Source organism: Primulina tabacum, chromosome 5 (assembly GCF_025594145.1).
Source record: "Primulina tabacum isolate GXHZ01 chromosome 5, ASM2559414v2, whole genome shotgun sequence".
Taxonomy (NCBI): Eukaryota; Viridiplantae; Streptophyta; class Magnoliopsida; order Lamiales; family Gesneriaceae; genus Primulina; species Primulina tabacum.
Window position 1 is genome coordinate 5,137,533 of NC_134554.1, and position 20,564 is coordinate 5,158,096.

At 33.0% G+C, this 20,564-nt stretch overlaps 3 protein-coding genes and 1 pseudogene across 4 annotated transcripts; 2 read left to right on the top strand and 2 right to left on the bottom strand.

Moving 5' to 3' along the window:
- Positions 1 to 358: 358 nt before the first annotated feature.
- LOC142545797 (DNA-binding protein MNB1B-like) lies at positions 359 to 2,278 on the top strand. Of its 2 annotated transcripts, none has more exons than XM_075653181.1 (8): positions 359 to 661; positions 788 to 882; positions 968 to 1,078; positions 1,203 to 1,260; positions 1,355 to 1,399; positions 1,671 to 1,751; positions 1,854 to 1,940; positions 2,081 to 2,278. In XM_075653181.1, the coding sequence occupies exons 1-8, from the start codon at positions 605 to 607 to the stop codon at positions 2,213 to 2,215; spliced, it is 669 nt and encodes a 222-aa protein (XP_075509296.1). In that variant the 5' UTR covers positions 359 to 604; the 3' UTR covers positions 2,216 to 2,278. The 2 variants fall into 2 exon arrangements, with proteins under 2 accessions (XP_075509296.1, XP_075509297.1); XM_075653182.1 differs by having other exon boundaries at positions 590 to 661; positions 2,095 to 2,278.
- Positions 2,279 to 3,670: 1,392 nt separating this feature from the next.
- Positions 3,671 to 6,310, bottom strand: LOC142545796 (putative envelope ADP,ATP carrier protein, chloroplastic; annotated as a pseudogene).
- Positions 6,311 to 7,382: 1,072 nt separating this feature from the next.
- LOC142545798 (uncharacterized) lies at positions 7,383 to 9,882 on the bottom strand. The gene is given in 8 exon segments (XM_075653183.1): positions 7,383 to 7,808; positions 7,897 to 7,992; positions 8,131 to 8,202; positions 8,305 to 8,389; positions 8,391 to 8,451; positions 8,729 to 8,862; positions 9,576 to 9,637; positions 9,747 to 9,882. Coding segments are annotated over 8 exon segments (753 nt in total). The 5' UTR covers positions 9,814 to 9,882; the 3' UTR covers positions 7,383 to 7,632.
- Positions 9,883 to 14,656: 4,774 nt separating this feature from the next.
- On the top strand, positions 14,657 to 16,496 carry LOC142544633 (uncharacterized). Its single transcript, XM_075651666.1, has 5 exons — positions 14,657 to 15,201; positions 15,286 to 15,362; positions 15,435 to 15,474; positions 15,583 to 15,673; positions 15,776 to 16,496. Exons 1-5 carry the CDS (start codon positions 14,970 to 14,972, stop codon positions 16,335 to 16,337), a joined length of 1,002 nt encoding a protein of 333 aa, XP_075507781.1. The 5' UTR covers positions 14,657 to 14,969; the 3' UTR covers positions 16,338 to 16,496.
- Positions 16,497 to 20,564: the final 4,068 nt, after the last annotated feature.

Sequence of the window (20,564 nt, forward strand, 5' to 3'; positions counted from 1 at the left end):
TGGCCGATGGGCCAACAAGTAGTAAGAAAAAGAAATTCCAATAACCGGCTATTCCGGTGACTCGATTGGATTTGTTCTCACTCTGGTCCCTCGATTCTAAAATTCTATTTTTCTCCTCTAGACTCGTTGAGCACCGATCTCTTGTTATCTTCTTGGTATGCTTATCTCTTTTGTAATAATTATCTGTTTTTATATTTTTTCTTAGCTAAAATTCATACAAAGAACTTGTGGCAGTGTTTTCTTGGTGTTAAGGTCCTTAATTCTGTATGAAATATGATTATTCTTGGAATATTTATTACTTTTTTTTTTCTTTTTCACTTCAATTTTAATTCATGGCTTTGATCGTTCGTGTGCCGTATGTTAAACATGATAAAGGGTGGAGACGTTTTGTATGTTATAGTTTGGAAAATCAGTTTGTGATTTTGGGTTGTGTTTCTTTTTCTTTTTCCTCACTTTATTTCTCCCTTTTTTGTTTTGTTAAAGTGACTTTTTTGTTGCAGAAGCCAATAATTATTTTGATTCAAACCTTTATATTGCTTATCTAGATTTTGTTAAGCAGTTGAAGTTTCGCTGCGATTGTGTGCCCGCTGCGTTGACTTTGTTGATGAGCATAAGCAATGGCTTTATTTTATATTTTGCTGCCTGCACCAAAAAGTGTCTGGTGACTTGTTTATGTTCTTGGTGTTGTTATATGGGATACTATGGTCTCTGCTGGTTGAACATAAGTTGTCTAGTTTGTGGGTGTAAACATAGTTGTGGTTGACGGTGTATTGGTGTATGTGTCTAGGTAAACGTTTACCTTGTTGAAATGAAGACTGGCGGCAGGAGTAAAGGGGCTGCAAAAAAGGACACAAAAGAAGCATTGAAACCGGTGGATGATAGGTTGGCCTTGATTTCATATTTTGGAACTTAATACAGTGTTGTATTAGATGAACTGTATTCATTTATAGCATGTTGTTTGTTTCAGAAAGATTGGGAAAAGGAAGGTCGCTGCGAAGCCAAGTAAACCAAAGGCAGCAAAGGCCAAGAAAGACCCTAACAAGCCCAAGAGGCCCCCTAGTGCTTTCTTTGTGTTCCTGTACAAACCACCATTATTACTTATTTTTTGTGCAGCGGAAAGCATGAGCTTCATAATATTCCATTTTTCAGATTTTGTATTCTACATGGGCTATGTGGTTGGTTATTTAATGGTTTTATTGCAGTGAAGAGTTTAGAAAGACTTTCAAAAAGGAAAATCCTAATGTCAAGGCTGTCTCGGCTGTATGTTGTCTATACTCCCATTTTTGGTTGCCATGTCTTTTGCAGGTTGAGTTTTTGACAAAGCGTGCTTTCGGATATGTTTTACATATTTTAGGTAGGGAAAGCTGGAGGAGAGAAGTGGAAATCCTTGGGTGCAGCTGTAAGTGCTAGAAACTCTATTTATTGCATATTAGAAACTTTATTTATTGCATATTTGATATGCCGGAAAAATTCAAAATTCGAATTATTCAAGAGTACATGTGAAGCTTTTGATTGTGGGGTAATTATACGCACAAATGATTTATACGTTCGCTATGAAATGAACATTAAACTGAGTATGATTCTTGGGTTAATTTATCTGGCATGCTGATCTGTTGATTTGCATGAAGCTACAGTATTAATTTTATCATTTATTGCAAATACATTCTCAGGAAAAAGCTCCTTATGAAGCCAAAGCTGCGAAGAAGAAGGCCGAGTATGAAAAACTAATGAATGCCTACAACAAAAAGCAGGTGCTTTTTTTAAAAAAAACTTATCTTCCATAAGATATTACATTTTATGCTAGGATGTTTATAGCTGCATGCTTAAATGTTTTTCATTCATAAAATTGGCAGGAGAGTTCTGCTGATCAGGGCGACGAAGGATCTGAGAGGTCTGGATCGGAAGTTCACGATGATGACGACGACGACGAGAGTGACCACGTACGTAATTTCACTAAGTTTTGGACTGAAGCCATTATGATATTCTGAAAGCAACATGATTAAAAACTCAACATATGGTTGAATATTGTATTAAGGTGCTGTTTTCTAGAAGCTAGCATCCAGCTAAATGTTATGAATAGTTGCTTTTGTGTAGGATGAGGAGGATGAAGAGGATGAAGAGTGAGATTTGCAACACAAAAAATAAGACTCAAGGCGGATCACTGATTGGGATTCTGGATATGTATGATTTGGAATGCGAAAATGGACGAGTATGAACAATGTAACTTATGTATAGTGTATGTATTTCATTGCACTTGTGAGAATGGAATTTGTCAACAGATTTGAATCGCACCGTAACGTACGTAGTAATAGGTAGAAGTCAACTAAATACAAAACCTGGAGAACACACAGAGCCTCAATGCATTGTATCATCAAATTAACAAAAAAGATGCGCAGATAAATTATCAAAAAAATCACCTCTCTCTCTAGATATTTCCGCTGGTTGTTTAACAAAATAAAATCCAGGGTGCCAAAATCAGATTTTTGAAGACATAAATGCTTACATGCCAAGTGTACGTAAGCATGGCCAAAGAATCAACAGCAATGTTTACAACTTCAATCTTGTTTCTTGCCGTTCTACTCCATAAATTTTTGTATCTCTTCGCTGCAATTAGACGTTTGGCGGTGTCGAATGTAGTAAGCTTTATGCTGTCACGGCAATTTAAATGAAATTTAAAACTTCCAACACATACAGGAAACACGTGGTTATGTCTCAAGAACCGACAGCAGGCCAAGTTCTTGAACAGAGGAAATGATGCCATCCAAGGGAAGCATAATCTACAGTGATAGCCGCTATGAACGACCCCATAAAAATTGAAGAAAAGAAAGGAATAACTATAGAGATAGCTGCAATTCAATTCAGGACAACTGAATGTAAAGAGATGAACCTGCTGTTAAGTAAAGTCTTTAATGCATTCGGCAAGAAACCTCCGTATAGCCCGAATAAACCATCATGAGCCACAATGCCTGATCTAAATTGACATTCATGGAGACGTTAGCATAATCAAGCCGTGGGAAACACAAGGGTATCACACCATCTTAGATATTCAATGCATCTCCAAGAATACCTCATGATCGTCAGTATACAGCTTTTCACTCCACAAAAATGACCTGTTGGGTTAAGAGCACATCTTTGCTACCAGTGCTTTTAACGAATCATAAATCAAACACAGATTCACGAAAGGCCAAAATCAACTGTTTTTCCAAAATTTTCATTCTCATGCCCAATATCAGATAAAAATAGAATGGATATGAGAATATCTGTTTTTATATATTCAGGAAATTTTCATTTTCCCACTCAGAAAATTGTTTTGATCCACTATCAACTAACTTTAAACTAACGAAAGCACGCCTGTTGGTCATGAATGAACAAAAGACTCACATCTACTAATGTGCGCTTCCATAAGAAACATTAGCTTTATCGCTCAACAAAAAATGTCACAGTGCTTTATCAAAGCAAGGGTGATATCTTCAACTTATTTGCATTTATCAAAGTGTATGGGAAGGTATAAAAAATTGTCTGGAAAGGAGAACCCTTCATTTGCATTTGCAGCCTAACTGTGTCCAAAGGATAACATATGACTGGCTATGGTGGCTGAAACCAGTGCTGTTGCCAGGGATATTTTAGTCCTCTTTTGATATTATCTGGCAGTGCCTTCTTGACCCTGGCGTTCAAGAGAGAATGAGGTTTAAGGCTAAATGTATTAAAAGTATTCTGCCTAAACAGAAATAAAACTTGAGAACTGAAACAATTAGCTGACAAGTCAAAAACACAAATTCTTCAATTCCAATAAGAGAAGGCCCTAGACCGTTATAAAAGGATGCAAATCCTTCCTCTCTAATCATGTTTAGTGAAACCTTCAAAACAAAAGGTTGGAATCAGTCATAACACAGTGGGAGCTGTCTGAATAGAAAAACTTATCGAATAACAAGTTTACCTCTGTCATTGTTTTATAGTCGGGTTCAACAGCTAACCTCAACCTTAGGACATCTAACGGGGAAGTGACCTGGACAAAGATGATTGAGACAAGAACACATGTTGAAAGAAAACAGCCACCTGTGAGAAACATGTGTGCCTGTGTGTGTTTGAGAGGGAGAGAGGGAGAGTGGGGAGCATCTTTATAAACTTGTGGATTTCCAATTAAAATTTTATTCTCCACACATGTACCAAATTGTTATTGTCTTTTGGCTTTTTTACTCCAAGAGACTTCCATACCCTAACCATTCTCTTGGGCAGTTGAGGAAAAATACTCTAATTAAATCAATCTGATGCATTATATTTCAAGTCGATCCATTTTTTCAACTCACCAAAGTTGAAGTCACGCCAGCACAAGCACCTGCTGCTAACCTTCCAATGACAGAGAGTTCCCCTTCCTTTCCACTAAATAGTTTCTGAAATACAATAAAACAACAGTTGATCAACTCAATCCCAAATAAGCTCGACTCAATGTTTCCTTCAGAAGATTGTTGCACCACTACCTTGTAAGTTTCATAGGCAAAAAGCTGTGCTGCATATAAGGAGTAACTCGTACCACCTAAAGCATTTACAAGTAAGAAAACTGCTTTTAACTTAAGTTTGAAAACTAAAAATCCAACTCAAAAAAGGTGGGAGGGAGAAGCGTGTTAGAATTATTTATAAAAGTAATGGAACATCAAACCTGGGTTAGGTTTCCTTTCCAGCACCCTTTTAAGCCTTCTTCCTTCCCAATCAATGTGAAGGCCTAAAATACACATTCAGAAGCTGGTTGCCACATGATAAGAGAACGTTCAACAATATAGATAGAAATTATTAGAAGAAACGATAAACGAACGGAGCATCACATCAAATTTTATTTTCAGAACCTGATTACAGAAGCGCAGATAGAAAAGGTTGAAAAGGATGAGGTATGAACCACAAAGTAGTGCTGGATAAACTTGAGTCTACGAAAACATGATGGAAATAAAAGGAAAAATCCAACCATTTATTAAGTGAAATCAGGCTCCTAAACCATATGTAAGAGAAGGATATCATCTGCTCACCACCCTCAGACCAGGTGAACAGAAAAGGTATGGAAATTAAATGAAGAGATGTTACACAATGAAGTTAAGAAATAATTTGCATGTTGTGGACTGTAGAGTTTGGATAGGAGTATCTAGAAACTGTATCGGTGTGTTTATCAGACTTAAATTAAATTCAGCAGACTGAGTATTTTCATAGAGCTTCACAACTCTAAAACATATGATAATGAATGATGAATAAATAAATGAAAGAAACTTTGGGCAACAAAAATTGAACAACGGTGCTATCAGATATAGTTTCAAATAAATAAAGAAAGTGGACAAAACGGGAATTCTGGAACCATGTTACTGAGATAACTAGAATAACAGGGAAGAGAGATATCATGTAGAAACCTCGATAAATCCGATTCCCTTCTTTGCAGGTTCTTGCAAAACTCTGAGACCGTGTGTCTGCAAAGATACGTAAAATGGTGTTAACGGGGAACAAATATATCGAATGCAAGAATATTAAGCACAAGGATATTCAAATACATCACCTTACTTTTTATCTTCTAAAAGCTATTCAACTAGATACATTCTTATATATAAGAACATTGAAGTTTCTTCAACTGGCAGCCAGCTTTTCTATGTATGTTACATACGTGACGACCGAATTTCACAAGAAACTCAACGGTGAAAGCAAAAGTAAAGCATGAGGATTTCACAGAAACCACCAAAGTTACAAAGTTTTATCCAAGAAGTATAGATAAAGTCACCTGCATGAGTAGCTTAATACGGTTGAGCGGTGCGGTGACCGTCTTAGTCTCTTAGATGCGGCACCCGAAATAGCCCCGGTAGCGAAAAGTGCGGCGTCTTTGGAAACAACGCTACCAAAGCCAACGGGTGGTTCAGAAGCTGAGATAAAGAAGGCGAAAATTCCTTTTCGACTCTCTTTTCTGCCACCGAAATACAAGCAAAATTGTTGGCCGTGTTGCCACAGCGGCCAGTAAGCGGGCCATCCTTCCACTGGTCCCGCTCCGTATAACTGTTCGGGTGAAGACCCGGAACGCCCGCCATACTAGTTTGGTTCCGCTGTCATTCATTTCGCCCTTCTTGGAGATAAGGTGTGGAGTGCGGGCAGCAAAGAAGAACAAGGGGAATAGAATACAAGGCAGACAGACCAAGGTTTTCAGGCATAATTATTTTTATTAGAGCATTTGCATGTGTGCAGTTGACGTACATACTTCTCATAAAAAATAATATATTTTATATAAAAAATTATTTTTTTAAGTCAGGTCACGTGACTGTGTTTACTATTTAGTGCTATTATTATTATTTTTGCCATTTTCTTTCTTTAATTAATAAGCGTAACATGCGCAAGCGCGAGACGCAAAGCGTGTGAATATATATATTATTATATTAGATATGTGATAATGATATTAATTATTTTAAAAAACACTAAAATATTTAATTTTATAATTATTTTTATCATATTAAAAATTTTCTCAAATCACTTCATATTTTACATAAAAAAAATTCTAAACAAATTTTTTGTTTTTAAATCGAACAACTCTTCTAAATTGAAAATAATTTCGTATTAATTGTTTAATATTATTTGATCAAATTAAAAATAATGATTATAATACATGTAACACATGTACATCTTTTACTAATATATATAAAATATGAAATACTCTGCCTCTATTAATTTTGATATGTGAGACACTTATCTATGTTAGCAACGATCAGGAGACACTCATCTATTATATATGATAAAACATAAAAAATTTAGACATTCACTTAATGAATGTTATATCATCTGTGCTCACATAAAAAAAACAGTAGATGTGCGACATAATAGCGAAGTGCTATCATATGTTTTTACGAAATTTAATTGATCAGGATATGGGATGTTAAAGCTTCATGTTATAAATTGCTCTTTTCCAAACTAATATTTTAACTACAATTTAGTACACAACATTATGTCACAATCATCATAATTATTAATGTTAATAAAAATTAGCAATTCACGCGCGCAAAAAAATCATATAATAGAATTTATGTGAGTTCATGCAGAAAACAAAATTTTACTTTTAATATTTTAATTTAAAAGAATATATTAGAAAGAAACAATTAAATTGATTACGAAAAAGAATGATAATTTTTTTAATACCTCCATAATTTTTTACTGATTCCCCCTCCTTTTCATAAATAAAAATCAAATGAGAGTCAAAAGACAGTAAGATCATTTTGGGAAAAACCAAAAGAACTTCACTAAAAAAAGTCAGCAAGAGCTTCTCATATTTTACAACAATGTAGTGGCAGAATGTTGATTAATTTTTTAATTTTAGATATTCTCGGCGTCCAAATAAAATTTTCTCATGCTGTGATTGTCAAAAGTTCGGCTCGGGCAAAGAAATGCATACTTACCTAAATTAATCAATTCAAATTCATTACAAAATCCTCTGATAAATGGCAATTTAGTACCGGCCAAAACATGAATCAAGATGCGACGGGTCCAGAAGAAAATGCCTGTATTAACACATACACGAATTCAGGTAAGCGTCTAAATTAATGAAGATCATACATGGAATGCAGCAGATTTGAAGATGCACTTGTTTGCACTAAAGACTTGGCAGTGATACCTACGAGATACTCAAGTTGAATGATTGGCAGTTATATCTTTCGGCGTAATGCAATACACACGAGAACCCAGATGATCGACTGCAAGACCTGCTTTGTCACAGCCCCTGAAGAACAGAGACTCGTCCTCTTTCCCTATTCTGCGTCTCCAACTCAATAAAAATGCAGGTCGGGGAAGCAGGCAAGCATCTTGAGAAGGACGTACACGAACATGGGTAAGTTTATCAATTGTTGCAGTGATAAACTATCGAAAGAAAAGGAAACTTCCCATTCTTACCATCACCGCTTGAAGAAATGGCATTGACGGCTATTGGCTTGTATGATTTAAGGAGAAAAGACAAGGACTTTATAAGGTTCGGATATTGCTTCACGTCTGCGATAACGAATAAGGGGTAAGGGAAGCAAGTGTTGAAAATAGGTCAGCTTCTTTAAGGAAGAAGAATGATCTTTCATGAATGCAGAAAAAACATTTTCACATTTTATAGTAACCTATGCTAGAGTCTTCACTTACATAATAAAATATCGCTTGCTATAATTAGGTCCCATTTTGGGTCGGAAATTTGGAACACGTCACCCCAAGAATCTGAAAACAATGCATGGATCTACCGATTATTTTCCATCTGCATCAAAGTAGTTATACTAACATAAATTTCAGTTTCACGCAGCATAATGCAAATGAACTTACGTCTCATGTGAGGAAGGACAGGAGTAACCCCATTTATCTGGCAATTATAAGCTATGTTCTCTTCAATTTCAGCATCGTCATAATCCTGAGGTTGTAATGTCGACTTGAAATGATTTGTGCAAAAAGATGGCCAAAGCTCCAGTTCCACTGCAATAATATCAAGCTATAAACATCAGTAATGGGGAAAAGAGCATTGCCACACTCATTTCATATTCTTGAGCACAAACAAGAGAGAATACGAGATTGCTATACATCCACAAACACCTAAACAGATAGTAGATGTGACAGATTTAATCCTGGAAAGCTTTCAACTTACACGCGTCATACGAAAATGATAATATTAAGAATTCTACGCTGAAAAAGGTGAAAATTTGAAAAGAGACACAAGGTCTCACAAAGAGTGCTACACAAAGTGATATAACACCTTCCCAATTCGATTACTTTCCGTCCGTCCATCCATGATCTGTGATGAACCAACCATTCGATAAATGCAAATGTGCCAGGCCAGAGTAGATTAGCATTTAATTGGTGAAAAGAAAATTCCCGGATAAGCAATTCCTGCATGCACGCCAAAGCATACAAAAGCTTAAAGGGTGCGATTCACATATATCATAATAATCATGTCAGGTGGTCCTATAGGAAAGCAATGGAATAAAGCCTACAAACAATTGATAGAACCAAAGTTTGCCCCCAAAAAGTCATTTTTTGGAACTTTGAAGTGCTCCAGCAAGAAACATCATGGCTACATGTCCCGCCTACCAAAACATATCGTATCCATCATACATATGAATCCCAAGTAATTCACAGCTATAGGAAAGCAATGGAATAAAGCCTACAAACAATTGATATTGATAGAACCAAAGTTTGCCCCCAAAAAGTCATTTTTTTGAACTTTGAAGTGCTCCAGCAAGAAACATCATTCATGGCTACATGTTCCGCCTACCAAAACATATCGTATCCATCATACATATGAATCCCAAGTAATTCACAGTTGGCTATCAGTAATCATACTCCAACACAGTTACAAAATATACCTCTCAGAATCATCCTTTCATAATCAATGATCGATCTCATAGAAAAAGAAATAAATCAGAAACAAACAATAACCTATCACTCTCACGTTACAACTTCAAAACTTCCGAGTCGTTGGATAAACTCGTCCTTTTGCAAACATAAGCTTCCGGATTTTTTTTAAAAAAAAAACAGTGAAAAACAAATATTTCTTAAACTCAAATACGCAGAATAATATGATAATCAAGTAACTTAGAGACCATTCCAGGAAATCCGTGCCTTCTCTCCTCGAAGTTCTGGTTGATCTCAATGTTTCCCTCTTCTGCAGAAAAACACCAATAAAACTCGGAATATTTACAACTAATAGGAGTGAAAACATATATACTTAAAGCTGTGAGCGAATCCATGATTCAAATTGGAAGATGACGTACCTGCGCCAGTACCGTCGCCGTCGGAATCGGCGAAAAGCGCAGACGGAGAGAAAAGAGCAATGTCCATTTTGCAGGAGACACTACGCCTCGGAGCCCATTAATGGATATAATTGGGCTCACATATTTTTATCCAGCCTTGTATGTTTTGGGCCTGTCAATTGGATAATGCATATCTGTACATCAATATTAATTAATAAACATTGAGATCCTTAGTCACTAAATATTATTGTATAGTATCATACATGCATTGTGTGTGCTTAATTTCCCATGAAATTTTAATATATAAAAAAAGCATTTTGCCATTTATCATTTAAAAAAATACACATTTAGTTAGAGCTTGTCATTTTGTCAAAAGTTAGAGTTGGTGACAACGGTCAACTTAAATATTTTAAATCGTACCACAGCTCAAACGTCTTGTTTTAATTACTCTATCCAATAATTATAATTAATGAATTCTAACAATTCTCTCAATAATTGCACTACTTGCAATAAATGATAATCGAACATGTGACTTCGGCTCTTATAGTCATTGCAGAATCGAGCGTTTACCGATTTACCAAAAGCTAGAGTTGGTGATAATGATGCAACTCAAATTTTTTAAATCATTCAACAGCTCATTTCGATTTCTCTACTCAATATGAACAATTATTGACCCCCAACATTTAGTTTTATTATTTTAAACTAGGATATTTGTATATTATATTTTAGAAGTAAAAAATAATTCAGTTACGATTTTGATTTCTACATGGTTTTTATCATATTATATACGTATATTAAATAGATTATACCTTTCTTTGAAAAGATTATTATCTGATTAATTTTCAATAATGTATTGATAATATAGAAATAAATAATATATTTTTTATTTAGCTAAAAAATTTATTTATATACACATACTTTTAGAATTATGTAATTTTTAAAATATATTCAAGTACATATTGACTGTGATTAAAAATTTAAAATTTTAATTGCGTGAAAAATTTAATGAATATTTTAATTTTAATAAAAAAATTATATTTGAGTTGAAAATTAATTTAAAATTTTAAAATATTTTTTATGTGAAAAACCTTTCGAGGTACGGACCGATACAACCCCGGCGTATTGTGCCACATGTTTTTTGACCAACAAATCAAAAGGTTAAAAATTATTTAAGCGCAAGACAGTGGAAACTTTGAATGGCTAATTAAAGGTTTTAAAATAAAGTATTTTGGATTTATTTTTATTTATAAAATAATAATTATATCCTTTTATTCACTCAAAATTCGCCGGGATTCGGTCAAAATGATCAATTAAAAAATTTCGTGTACAAATTTGTCCTTTATCCAATAATTCACGTACCAATTTACTTTTTACTTGTTTTTTAAACAACAATTTTATAATTTATCAACGATGTCAGTTTCTCGAATCCGACTGGATAATGAATTCCTATAACAATTATTTTATTTTCGTTATCATTTTTTGAAGAATAACTAGCTCAGTTCTTTTAACTTGTAAAAGTACATTACAATCACTATGAAGCATTTTAAATCACGTCACAAATGGATCGCCCAAGCATTAATAGTAAGTAATATTCTTTTCTTTAAAAAATATGAACCTTGTTTGGATTAGAATTAGAAAATATCTTTACATTAGTAAAAAGTAATTATTAATTATAATAATCATTCCTTCCTCATATCGGACCAACTCCTCACCATCCATGGAACACAATCAGGAATCATAAACGACAGCTGGGATCGATATGGTCGGACTTCTTGTCAACAATATTCTTCTTGTTCATACTTCAATCCGTTAGTATATCAAAAGTTCAATTACGATGGATTATAAAATCTTATATCCGTGGAAAGAACACAAGATAATATGACGAGATATTTAGGAAATTTGATAAGTTAAACTATTCTTTTAATTTAAAAAAGACATCCTCAAGAGTATTTTAAATATACGACAGATGTTCGTTTTTTTTAAAAAAAAATAATGGTTGATCAGAGTTAGATAACAAAATACCCCTCACATGACTTGAATTAAATTTTAGATTGAAAAATTAGTCAAAATTTGTTCCACAAAATAGTTCTCCTTATTTCAAAATATATTTTCCCAACCAACAACAATTATTAATATAAAATTGAATCTCTATAAATGGCTGGCTAGCTAGCTAGTTAGGGGCTCTGACATTAAAAAATCGGAGAACAGTATTATATTGATTGGGGAATCATAAAACGACAGACATACTCATTCTGAAATGATCGTAGATCCGCATTAATAGGCAGACGCACAAATTCCTATGTTACATACATTAATTAACCTTAATTTGATAATTATATTATCCTTAGACAGAAAACACACAAGTCTTATTCGAGGGTTGACTTAACAGCTTGGACACTTGTGTGCGACTCTTTTTTTCACGAGTAGTTCAATATTCATTAAAAAAAAAAAGAGAAAGTTTACTTCGTTTACATTATGTGTGCAAATAAATTAAATACATTTTTTGTGGTCTGGATATTTGATCTGTGCTTATGCGAACTGATTCGTTGGCTTAAATTATGTATATATTGAGACTTGCTTTTAATTAATTGAACGAAATAAAACCACTGTTACGCAAAGCAAATCCCAGCTCTTCGTCCCTGGTATTTCTTGGAGTTCTTGTTTAATAGTAATTTTAGGGTTTTACCCAAACTCTCCTACTATTTTTCGTATGTGTACATATGTATTATATATGTATATATATGACTATGTATCTTATACAATAAGAAAACAACCATGGCAAAGAAGAAGCAATTACTATATTTAAGAAGCTTGACACAAAACAAGAGTGGCGACTTATAATCACGTAATAGTATCACAAATCGCGAAAAATGATAATAATAAATCGCACCTCCATATATATTCCCCCATGTATTTAAGAATACATCAGATATATGTTTTTTCATGACAGGGAAAACGTTGCACGAGGGTGATTGATTTGCAACTTTTAACTAAAACCCATCAATATTTGATTAATATTGTCAGAAAAATCAAGAACCCCGTGAGGAATACTTTGATTTATTAGTTTTTTTTTAATCAAAGATTGCAAATCCGAATAAATTGCGTGCCCTTTCCTCGCCTAGAATAGTCAAGGCCGGAATGCGTAGCCCATGCACGTGGGAGGAATTAAAAGCCAATTTTTTTTCCACCTCTCAAGTCTCAATTAGTACTCTATCTCGTTAGGACAATCCCCGGATTCTTTATTACGGCCGGACACATAAGATCCCCATGAAAAATTGGTGGAAAGGAGGGATCATTCAATATAATTTTACAACTTCCAGAGTGATATATATATATATTAAATGGATTATATTAATAGTAGGTCACCAACTTTAAAAGTCTAAATTTGAAAATGGCTTCTTCGGTTGGGAGATGTGATATGTATATAATTGGGCACTGCAGACTCTTTCCAGTTTCGTTGATTGTTTCCCGATACATCTCTATCTTTGAAATGTCAGTAAATTCACAATTGGACATTTAGACAGGGTTTACTACTATATACAATGTCATAATATGACATGATCTGACCGTCGGAATCAAACAACTTATATTACATTTTACCAAAAAAGAAAAATCGAGCTTGGTAAAACTTTTTTGATTTATGATCAAATAATATTATTTCTCATAACCCCGATTTGAAATATTTGGATGGATTTATTGTAATAAAACTATGGAGAATTAAAGAAGATAGGTCCAATGTTCCAGCTAAGGAACAAAACCCACCCGTGATTCCCGACGTAAAGGCAGCTGCAAGCATGCAGTTTTTTTTTTCTTGATTTCTATTAAATCTTCTACATGAACACCGAAATAAAGAAGAGCCAACGCTAGAGTACTTTAAGTAATTTATCTTGAATCCAAGGTTATAATTATTACACACATTTTCTTAGGATATGGCGCATTTTTCATACATATGCTCTCTCAATTTCGAACCAAATTAAACGATGAACTTCATTATCCCGATACAAATTTTATGTGGTTATGTCAAATTTATAGAAGGGCATTCAAATTAATTTCAATACATATTGTGGGGTGGATTTTATTTTATATCTAGACAAAATAAATTGAATTATTCCGAACTTATACCAAAAAGGGTCGGTGGTTAGGCACATTATATCAGAATAGACTTTCAAAGGCATATTTGTATTTACTCGACTAAAATATCACATGGGAATCTATAATACGGCTAAACTTGGACATGATTTCCAGATGGGGGTACATTAAGTACAATATTTAAACACAAAATAAATGTTATTTAATTGGTCCGACAATTCAAGATTAATTTGATTAAAATGAAAGGTAAACCTCAGAATTTTTGTAGCAGTGGTTATGAAAATTAAACAGAAAATAAATAAATATAGCTAGGGGGAATAATTTTCTTGATAATGATGGAATATAAAAATAGTGGATGGTCCCAAGATTTGTTTCTCCAAGTAAAACAGACAAACATTACAAAATTATCTTTTAAAAAAACTTTGAACTTGCTTACAATATCATTCCAATTACCAGCTACTTTTACCATTATTTGGAGATTGAACTAGTCCACAAACTTCTGTATGTTGAAGTCTTGGAAAACTGCAACTTGTTATGCATTAAAACAAATAAAACCTATTCAACTACATATAGACACATGTTTGTAGAAAATTTGTTTGTTTTTAGTTTAATTTTTTTATATAAAATATAAGCAATAGTCATATGATTTTTTTGTTAGAACCAAATTTAGTAAAAGAACATAAACTTAAGATATATTTAAAGATGAAAAAACAATCATTAATTTTTTTCTAAAACACATGCATATGAAATTATAGTGATTTTTTTTATCACGAAGAAACTTTTAAACATTGAAAAGTTTGAATGCATATACATGTAGTATATAGCCAGCATGCATATGAACGTTGACTAATAAGATACATAAAGATTTCCTTTTGATATGTTCTAATTGTTTAACTGAGGGGGAAAGAGAAAGGTCTTTCTTCTTCCTCTCACGGTCTAGCTCGCTAGGGCTTTCTTGTTCATATATTCGATGAAAAGTAGCAAATATATAAGCAGGTTTTAATTTTGTTCCGGGGCGACACGGATCCTATATCTTTAGCTTGTGATCTCTATTGATGATGAAGTGAAATCCATTCCTTTTCTCTGCAAGTGAAACCCTAGCTTTAACACTGCGACTTGGTATAGTTCGATTGCAGAAGAAGAGATAGAGAGTAAATGGAAGAAAGTGGTGAAACAGAATGTGTGCACGATAGGGTAAAAAACGATGATGAAAACTATAGTGAGAGGAAAATTAATGGAGGTAGCTCCAGCAATAGCTGGGTTGAGGAAAGCTCAAAGAAGTCATCCGTAAGGCCTTATGTTCGGTCTAAGATCCCTAGGCTGCGGTGGACGCCTGATCTTCATGTGCGATTTCTACAAGCGGTGGAAAGATTAGGAGGCCCAGAGAGTAAGTTTCCAACTTTGTGATCATATATGCTTATTGTTACCTTTTCAATTAATTCCTTGTTTGCTGTTGTGGTTCTGGTTGCAGGAGCAACGCCAAAATTAGTGCTTCAGTTGATGAACATGAAAGGACTAAACATTGCTCATGTTAAGAGCCATTTACAGGTAAGAACATAGCTTTTTTTTATATTGGTGGACTAAATTTCCCTTTCTTGAGAGTTAGTTGTCTATTTACAGATGCACAGAAGCAAGAAGTTTGAGGAGCCCAATTACCAAGGTATCCCCCACTTCAACTTACTCGATACTGGCTGCTAGTATCTATATATTATATGTAAGAGGGGATCCAATTGGTATATCATACGCAACTAATTCTCCATTTTTACAGGGATGAGCAATCACGGGCTTTTTGTAGAAGGTGTAGATCGGAATATATACAATCTAAGCCAGCTACCTCTTCTCCCAAACTTCAACCAAAGGCAAGCTCTATATATATATATATAATCAATCTCGTTCTTGTCTTGATTAAGTTTCATCAAGTATCTCTTCAATAATTTATGATATTTCAAATAATGTCCCAGATATGGAGATGTTTTTCAGAATGGCGAAGCGAGATGGATGGACAGAACAGGATTTTATGAAAGGATGTTGAGCAGCCACTATTATAGATCAGAAAATTTTGATCTTTACACCAAACTTGCCTCTTACAATGAAAGATCCGATATGAGATCCAACGAAACAAAACGTGAATTTGGATCACCGCACAAGCAAGAAACCTGGCTGAACCAATCTAACCCTCTTGGGCTTATGTCCATTCAGTTCACAGAACAGAAAGCTCTCGAGCAAAGGATTTCATCAGATTATGATCATGAGAAAAGTAACCTTTCAAAAATAGACCAAAACACGAGCATCGAGAGGGATGTGACATTAAAGAGAAAGGCCTTGGATTGTGAACTCGGTTTGAATTTAACGCTCGGGCTAGTATCAAGAAACCATGAGCAGCTAAGCAGGCAGCAAGAAGAGGAAAGCAACTTGTCGCTATCCTTGTACCCTACTTCATCATATTCAAAGTTTAAGAAGATGAATGAAAATTTCAGTAGTGAAAATAGAAGAAGGGTAAGTACTCTGGATCTGACTCTATGAATTTGACAATTCTAAGTGAGATCTTGAGGTACTTGCTCCAGTGATATGCTTTTTCTCATTATATATTTTGTGACTTGAAATAATGTTGGAAGATATTACGAACGAGACAACCTGGCCTGATGTTTGCTGCTTCACTGGGAATAAATTTCAATTGTTTTATACATAAAACAATTGAAAATTTTCTTGCACTGTTGTTTGAATGGAACTTTAGTATGGAAATAGTTGACTCATATTAAATGACATATGGTTTAATTTCACTTGTAATGCATGTACACTAAACCCATTCGGCGATATTTGAACATGAACAAGATCGATCCTCTCGCACTGAGGGACGGATCAACGGAGGAGAGCAAAACTGGGAGCGATTAAACAAATTCACTAACTATAGGGTGGGACACTTAAGTTTTCAGGAAAAAAATTAATTTAGAGGGTTAATTAATAATTAGTTGCGCAATCAAACTGAATTCAATTCATTAATTCGGAATGAGTTATCGATTACATTAGAAAACTAAAATTAAAAGGATCTTAATTTTAAAAATTCTTATTATTCCCCAAAATATTTGCATCTGATTGCTTACTCGACCTTCAAGACTTCTCCTCCAAATCTGGAAATGAGATGCTAACCTTAGATTATTTACTCCACTGATGCATTTAAAGGTAGACATTTACATACGAGGTTAATTGATTTTTTTAGTGAACATCGTATCTATCATTAAATATTCATACTTAGATGCATGATTGAGATAGGACGCTAAGGATAACTCGAAACTTCTCCTCCAAACCCTAGCCCTTGAATTCCTGCCCTATTTGTATTTTTCCTTCCATAACCGATTTATGGTGTCTCAATTATGTAAAAATCGTGTCATGAGAATTTACGAACTTAAACCACACTTGAGATTTCACATCTACCGTTGTTGCTTTATTATGTTAGGTCAAGTATGAACCGCTGGTCATTGCAGTCGTGCTTAATTTTTCTCCGATTTCCGGTGTGTCGCATACAAAAACCGACCATGGACCTAAATTTGAAGACATTTATAATTATCAATATAAATTATTTTAAGGACATTTAAACTTGTCCTTAATTTCATAATAATGAGACATTTAAAAGTATCATTAAAATATTATATTTCAGACATTCAAGGTTGTCTATAAATCTCTAGTTCACGACACTTTTGGAGTCAGCATTAACATTTTATAATGACATTACAAAATGTCAGGAAGACGAAGACGACATCGGAATAGAGAACCATTTATCGGAGTGTACCCGAAACTCTGATGTTTTTGATCATTTTTAGCTTCTAATCAACCTGTCAACGTAAATAACAATACAATGAATTTCGGTGAAGGAGTAAGCAAAATTTCGATCGAACCGAACAAATGAATTAAATCATTCTGAAATTGGGTTATGTTGATTCGGAAATTTGATTTTGTTGTTTCGATTTACTAATTTTAAACGGAATAAAATGATTTATTTGTAAAAAAAAAAGGGTTCATTTTCTATATAGGAGCATTGTATTTATTTATAGTGTTGGGCCGTTGGACTTTGATGTTGGCTCAGCTTAAAGAAAAAGCTTTTGATGTTGACATAAAAATCAAGTCTCTTGATTTTATTTTATTTTTTTATTTTCTTAAAATTTTGTTAATTTAGTTATCCGAGTGGAATAACTGGTTTTTTATTCGGTTTATTTGGCTTTCATGAAAAAAAAAGGCTTATTTTGGTCCCAAAAAAATTATTTATTTAGTTTTAAAATAATCGATTTGGTTAGATTCAGTTTTCGCTCACTTCTAGATTTGGATCTATGGCAAGTGTTGGGTGGCCTCGGGTCAGACCTACCTTCTGAGCCCAATTACTGAGTGAACCCTTCACAGTGCCGAAAATAGGAATTTTTGCTCCAAAAATTTTTAGTGTTTTTGTTTTTCAATAATTTTTACATTGACAGTTAATTGTAAAAAAAGAAAAAGGGAAAAGAAAAACTTTTGTAATGGGTCAAAGAATGTTATGAGTGATTCATAAAAATATGTTTAATGAAGTTGGTAATTTGGTAATTTATCTTATGTTGGTGTTAGGCATTATATAATTTCATTGATATTGAAATATTAATTTTTTTATTATATTTAATAATTTTTATTAAATTTAATGATTTTGATATTTTAACTAAATAAATTACTAACTGAATCATTTACGAAAAATTTTTGCTTGCATCTTCATATAATATTCACGTTCAACTTCAATCAGGTTTGGATCGTTGATATCTTTATCATGATCAGAATTTCTTGCTCAGTCTCTTTTCGTTTTTGCTCCCCCAACCTCATTTCCCACTTTCTTTCCATATTTTGCTCAAATTTTTTGCAAATTTTTTTTTTTCTAGAACAGTCTTCACATCTACTTTTTTATAGTATTGTATCTCTTCTTCTTTCATTGCTTTGAGCAAATCCACCACCTTTTTTCTAGACTAATGATTTTGTCCAATTCCTACACATCATCTCTCTAATTGGCGGTTCATGTATCAGAGAATTTGGATAAAGAAGATGTAGATGATTTATCATCAATTTTTTTAAAAAAACTAGCTTCATCGTGCGGAGAGTCTCCGCGCAAAGCCCATCATAATCATTGGTGGCGGAAGCATCCGTGTGCTATTACATCGTTCACACTGGAGACCAAAAAAACCAACTCAACTTCTTCGCGCGAGCATGGTAATCAATAAAATTTAAGTTAGATATATAGTTTGATGATACATATTGAGTACTCTTCGAAGATATAAAATTAGCGTGTGTTTGGGATGTGTTATCGGGGTATTAAATATATTCAGTGGTGAATTATATGATAGGATCAAATAAATGAACTCCTACTGTGATGATTATCTAATCTAACATACATATAAATATATGACTTCTAATTGTGAATTTTCCAATATACCCTTGTTCATTTAATGAAGCAAATTAAATCAATAATTTTTTTGATGGGTTCTTTTATAATTTATTGTCTATGTTAAATGTCTTTGGATATTAATGCATATTGAATTTATCAATTTACCCATAATTTTTCTTTGTTGCTAACTAAAATTTGTTACTAAAATTAGTGTATTTCTTCATGGTTACTAATGAATATTTAATATTTATATCTTATCTTTTTTTATTTTATAAATTGATTTAAATAATAATTAAATAAATAATTACTCAATAATTTAGTGATTTCATTTATGATTTATTATGTATTATGATAATATTTTAGATAATAATGTTTTTAAGATTAAAGTTTCTATTATTATATATTTTGTTATCAATTTTCAATTGCGTTCTAAATATAATACAAAGTATGGTTATATTAGCATTATTATATTACGAAATCATCATATATAATATATTGATTTGTTATCTTGTTTGTTATTTTCAACCTATTAATTAATTTCTAATTATATATGATGAAATTACATACATAAAAAACAATTTTTTCTCTTTTCTACATATTAATTTATTTATCATTATACATGATGAATTTATATATATAAAAACTATTTTTCACATTTCAAAATAACAAAATTGTTATTTAATATTACTCACTTATTAAATTAACTAAGTTATGTTTACCAATTCATTGTGCATTATTCCTATGATTGCAACTTAATGAAGCATAAATGATGACATAGAATGATCACCCTAACAATTAATATTTGTGTTTAAGTTATTATTATTAATTAAAACTACTTTGTGTTCGATGAAACTATTTTATTAGTGAGAATAAATTTGATTTAGAAAAATGATTTCTAAAATGTAAAATAACAACTATATCATATCTGTTAGGTGCAATAATTGTTTATGCAAGGTATAACAATCCAAATGTGACGTTTGAGTTGTTTTACGATTTTAACTAATGTTGCATCGTTACCTCGGTTATAACTTTTGGTAAATCGACAAATGCATGATCTTACAATTGGTATATATAAGAGTCAAAGTCATGAGATCGATTCTCATATATTGCAATTAGTGTAATTATTGGAGTGCAATAATTGTCCTTGTTGGATACATCGATCGAATCATGACGATTGAGCTACTATACCGTTTAAAAATATTTGAGTTGATGTGTAATATCTATTCTATAAAAGGAAAAAGTTAAACAAAATTTGCAAGGAGTTAAAAGTTAGCAAAAACACAATTGATATTTAACTTAATAACAAGTTTAGAGGTTTTATTTTAACATCATTATGATAATTTAGTTAATTAAGAGAA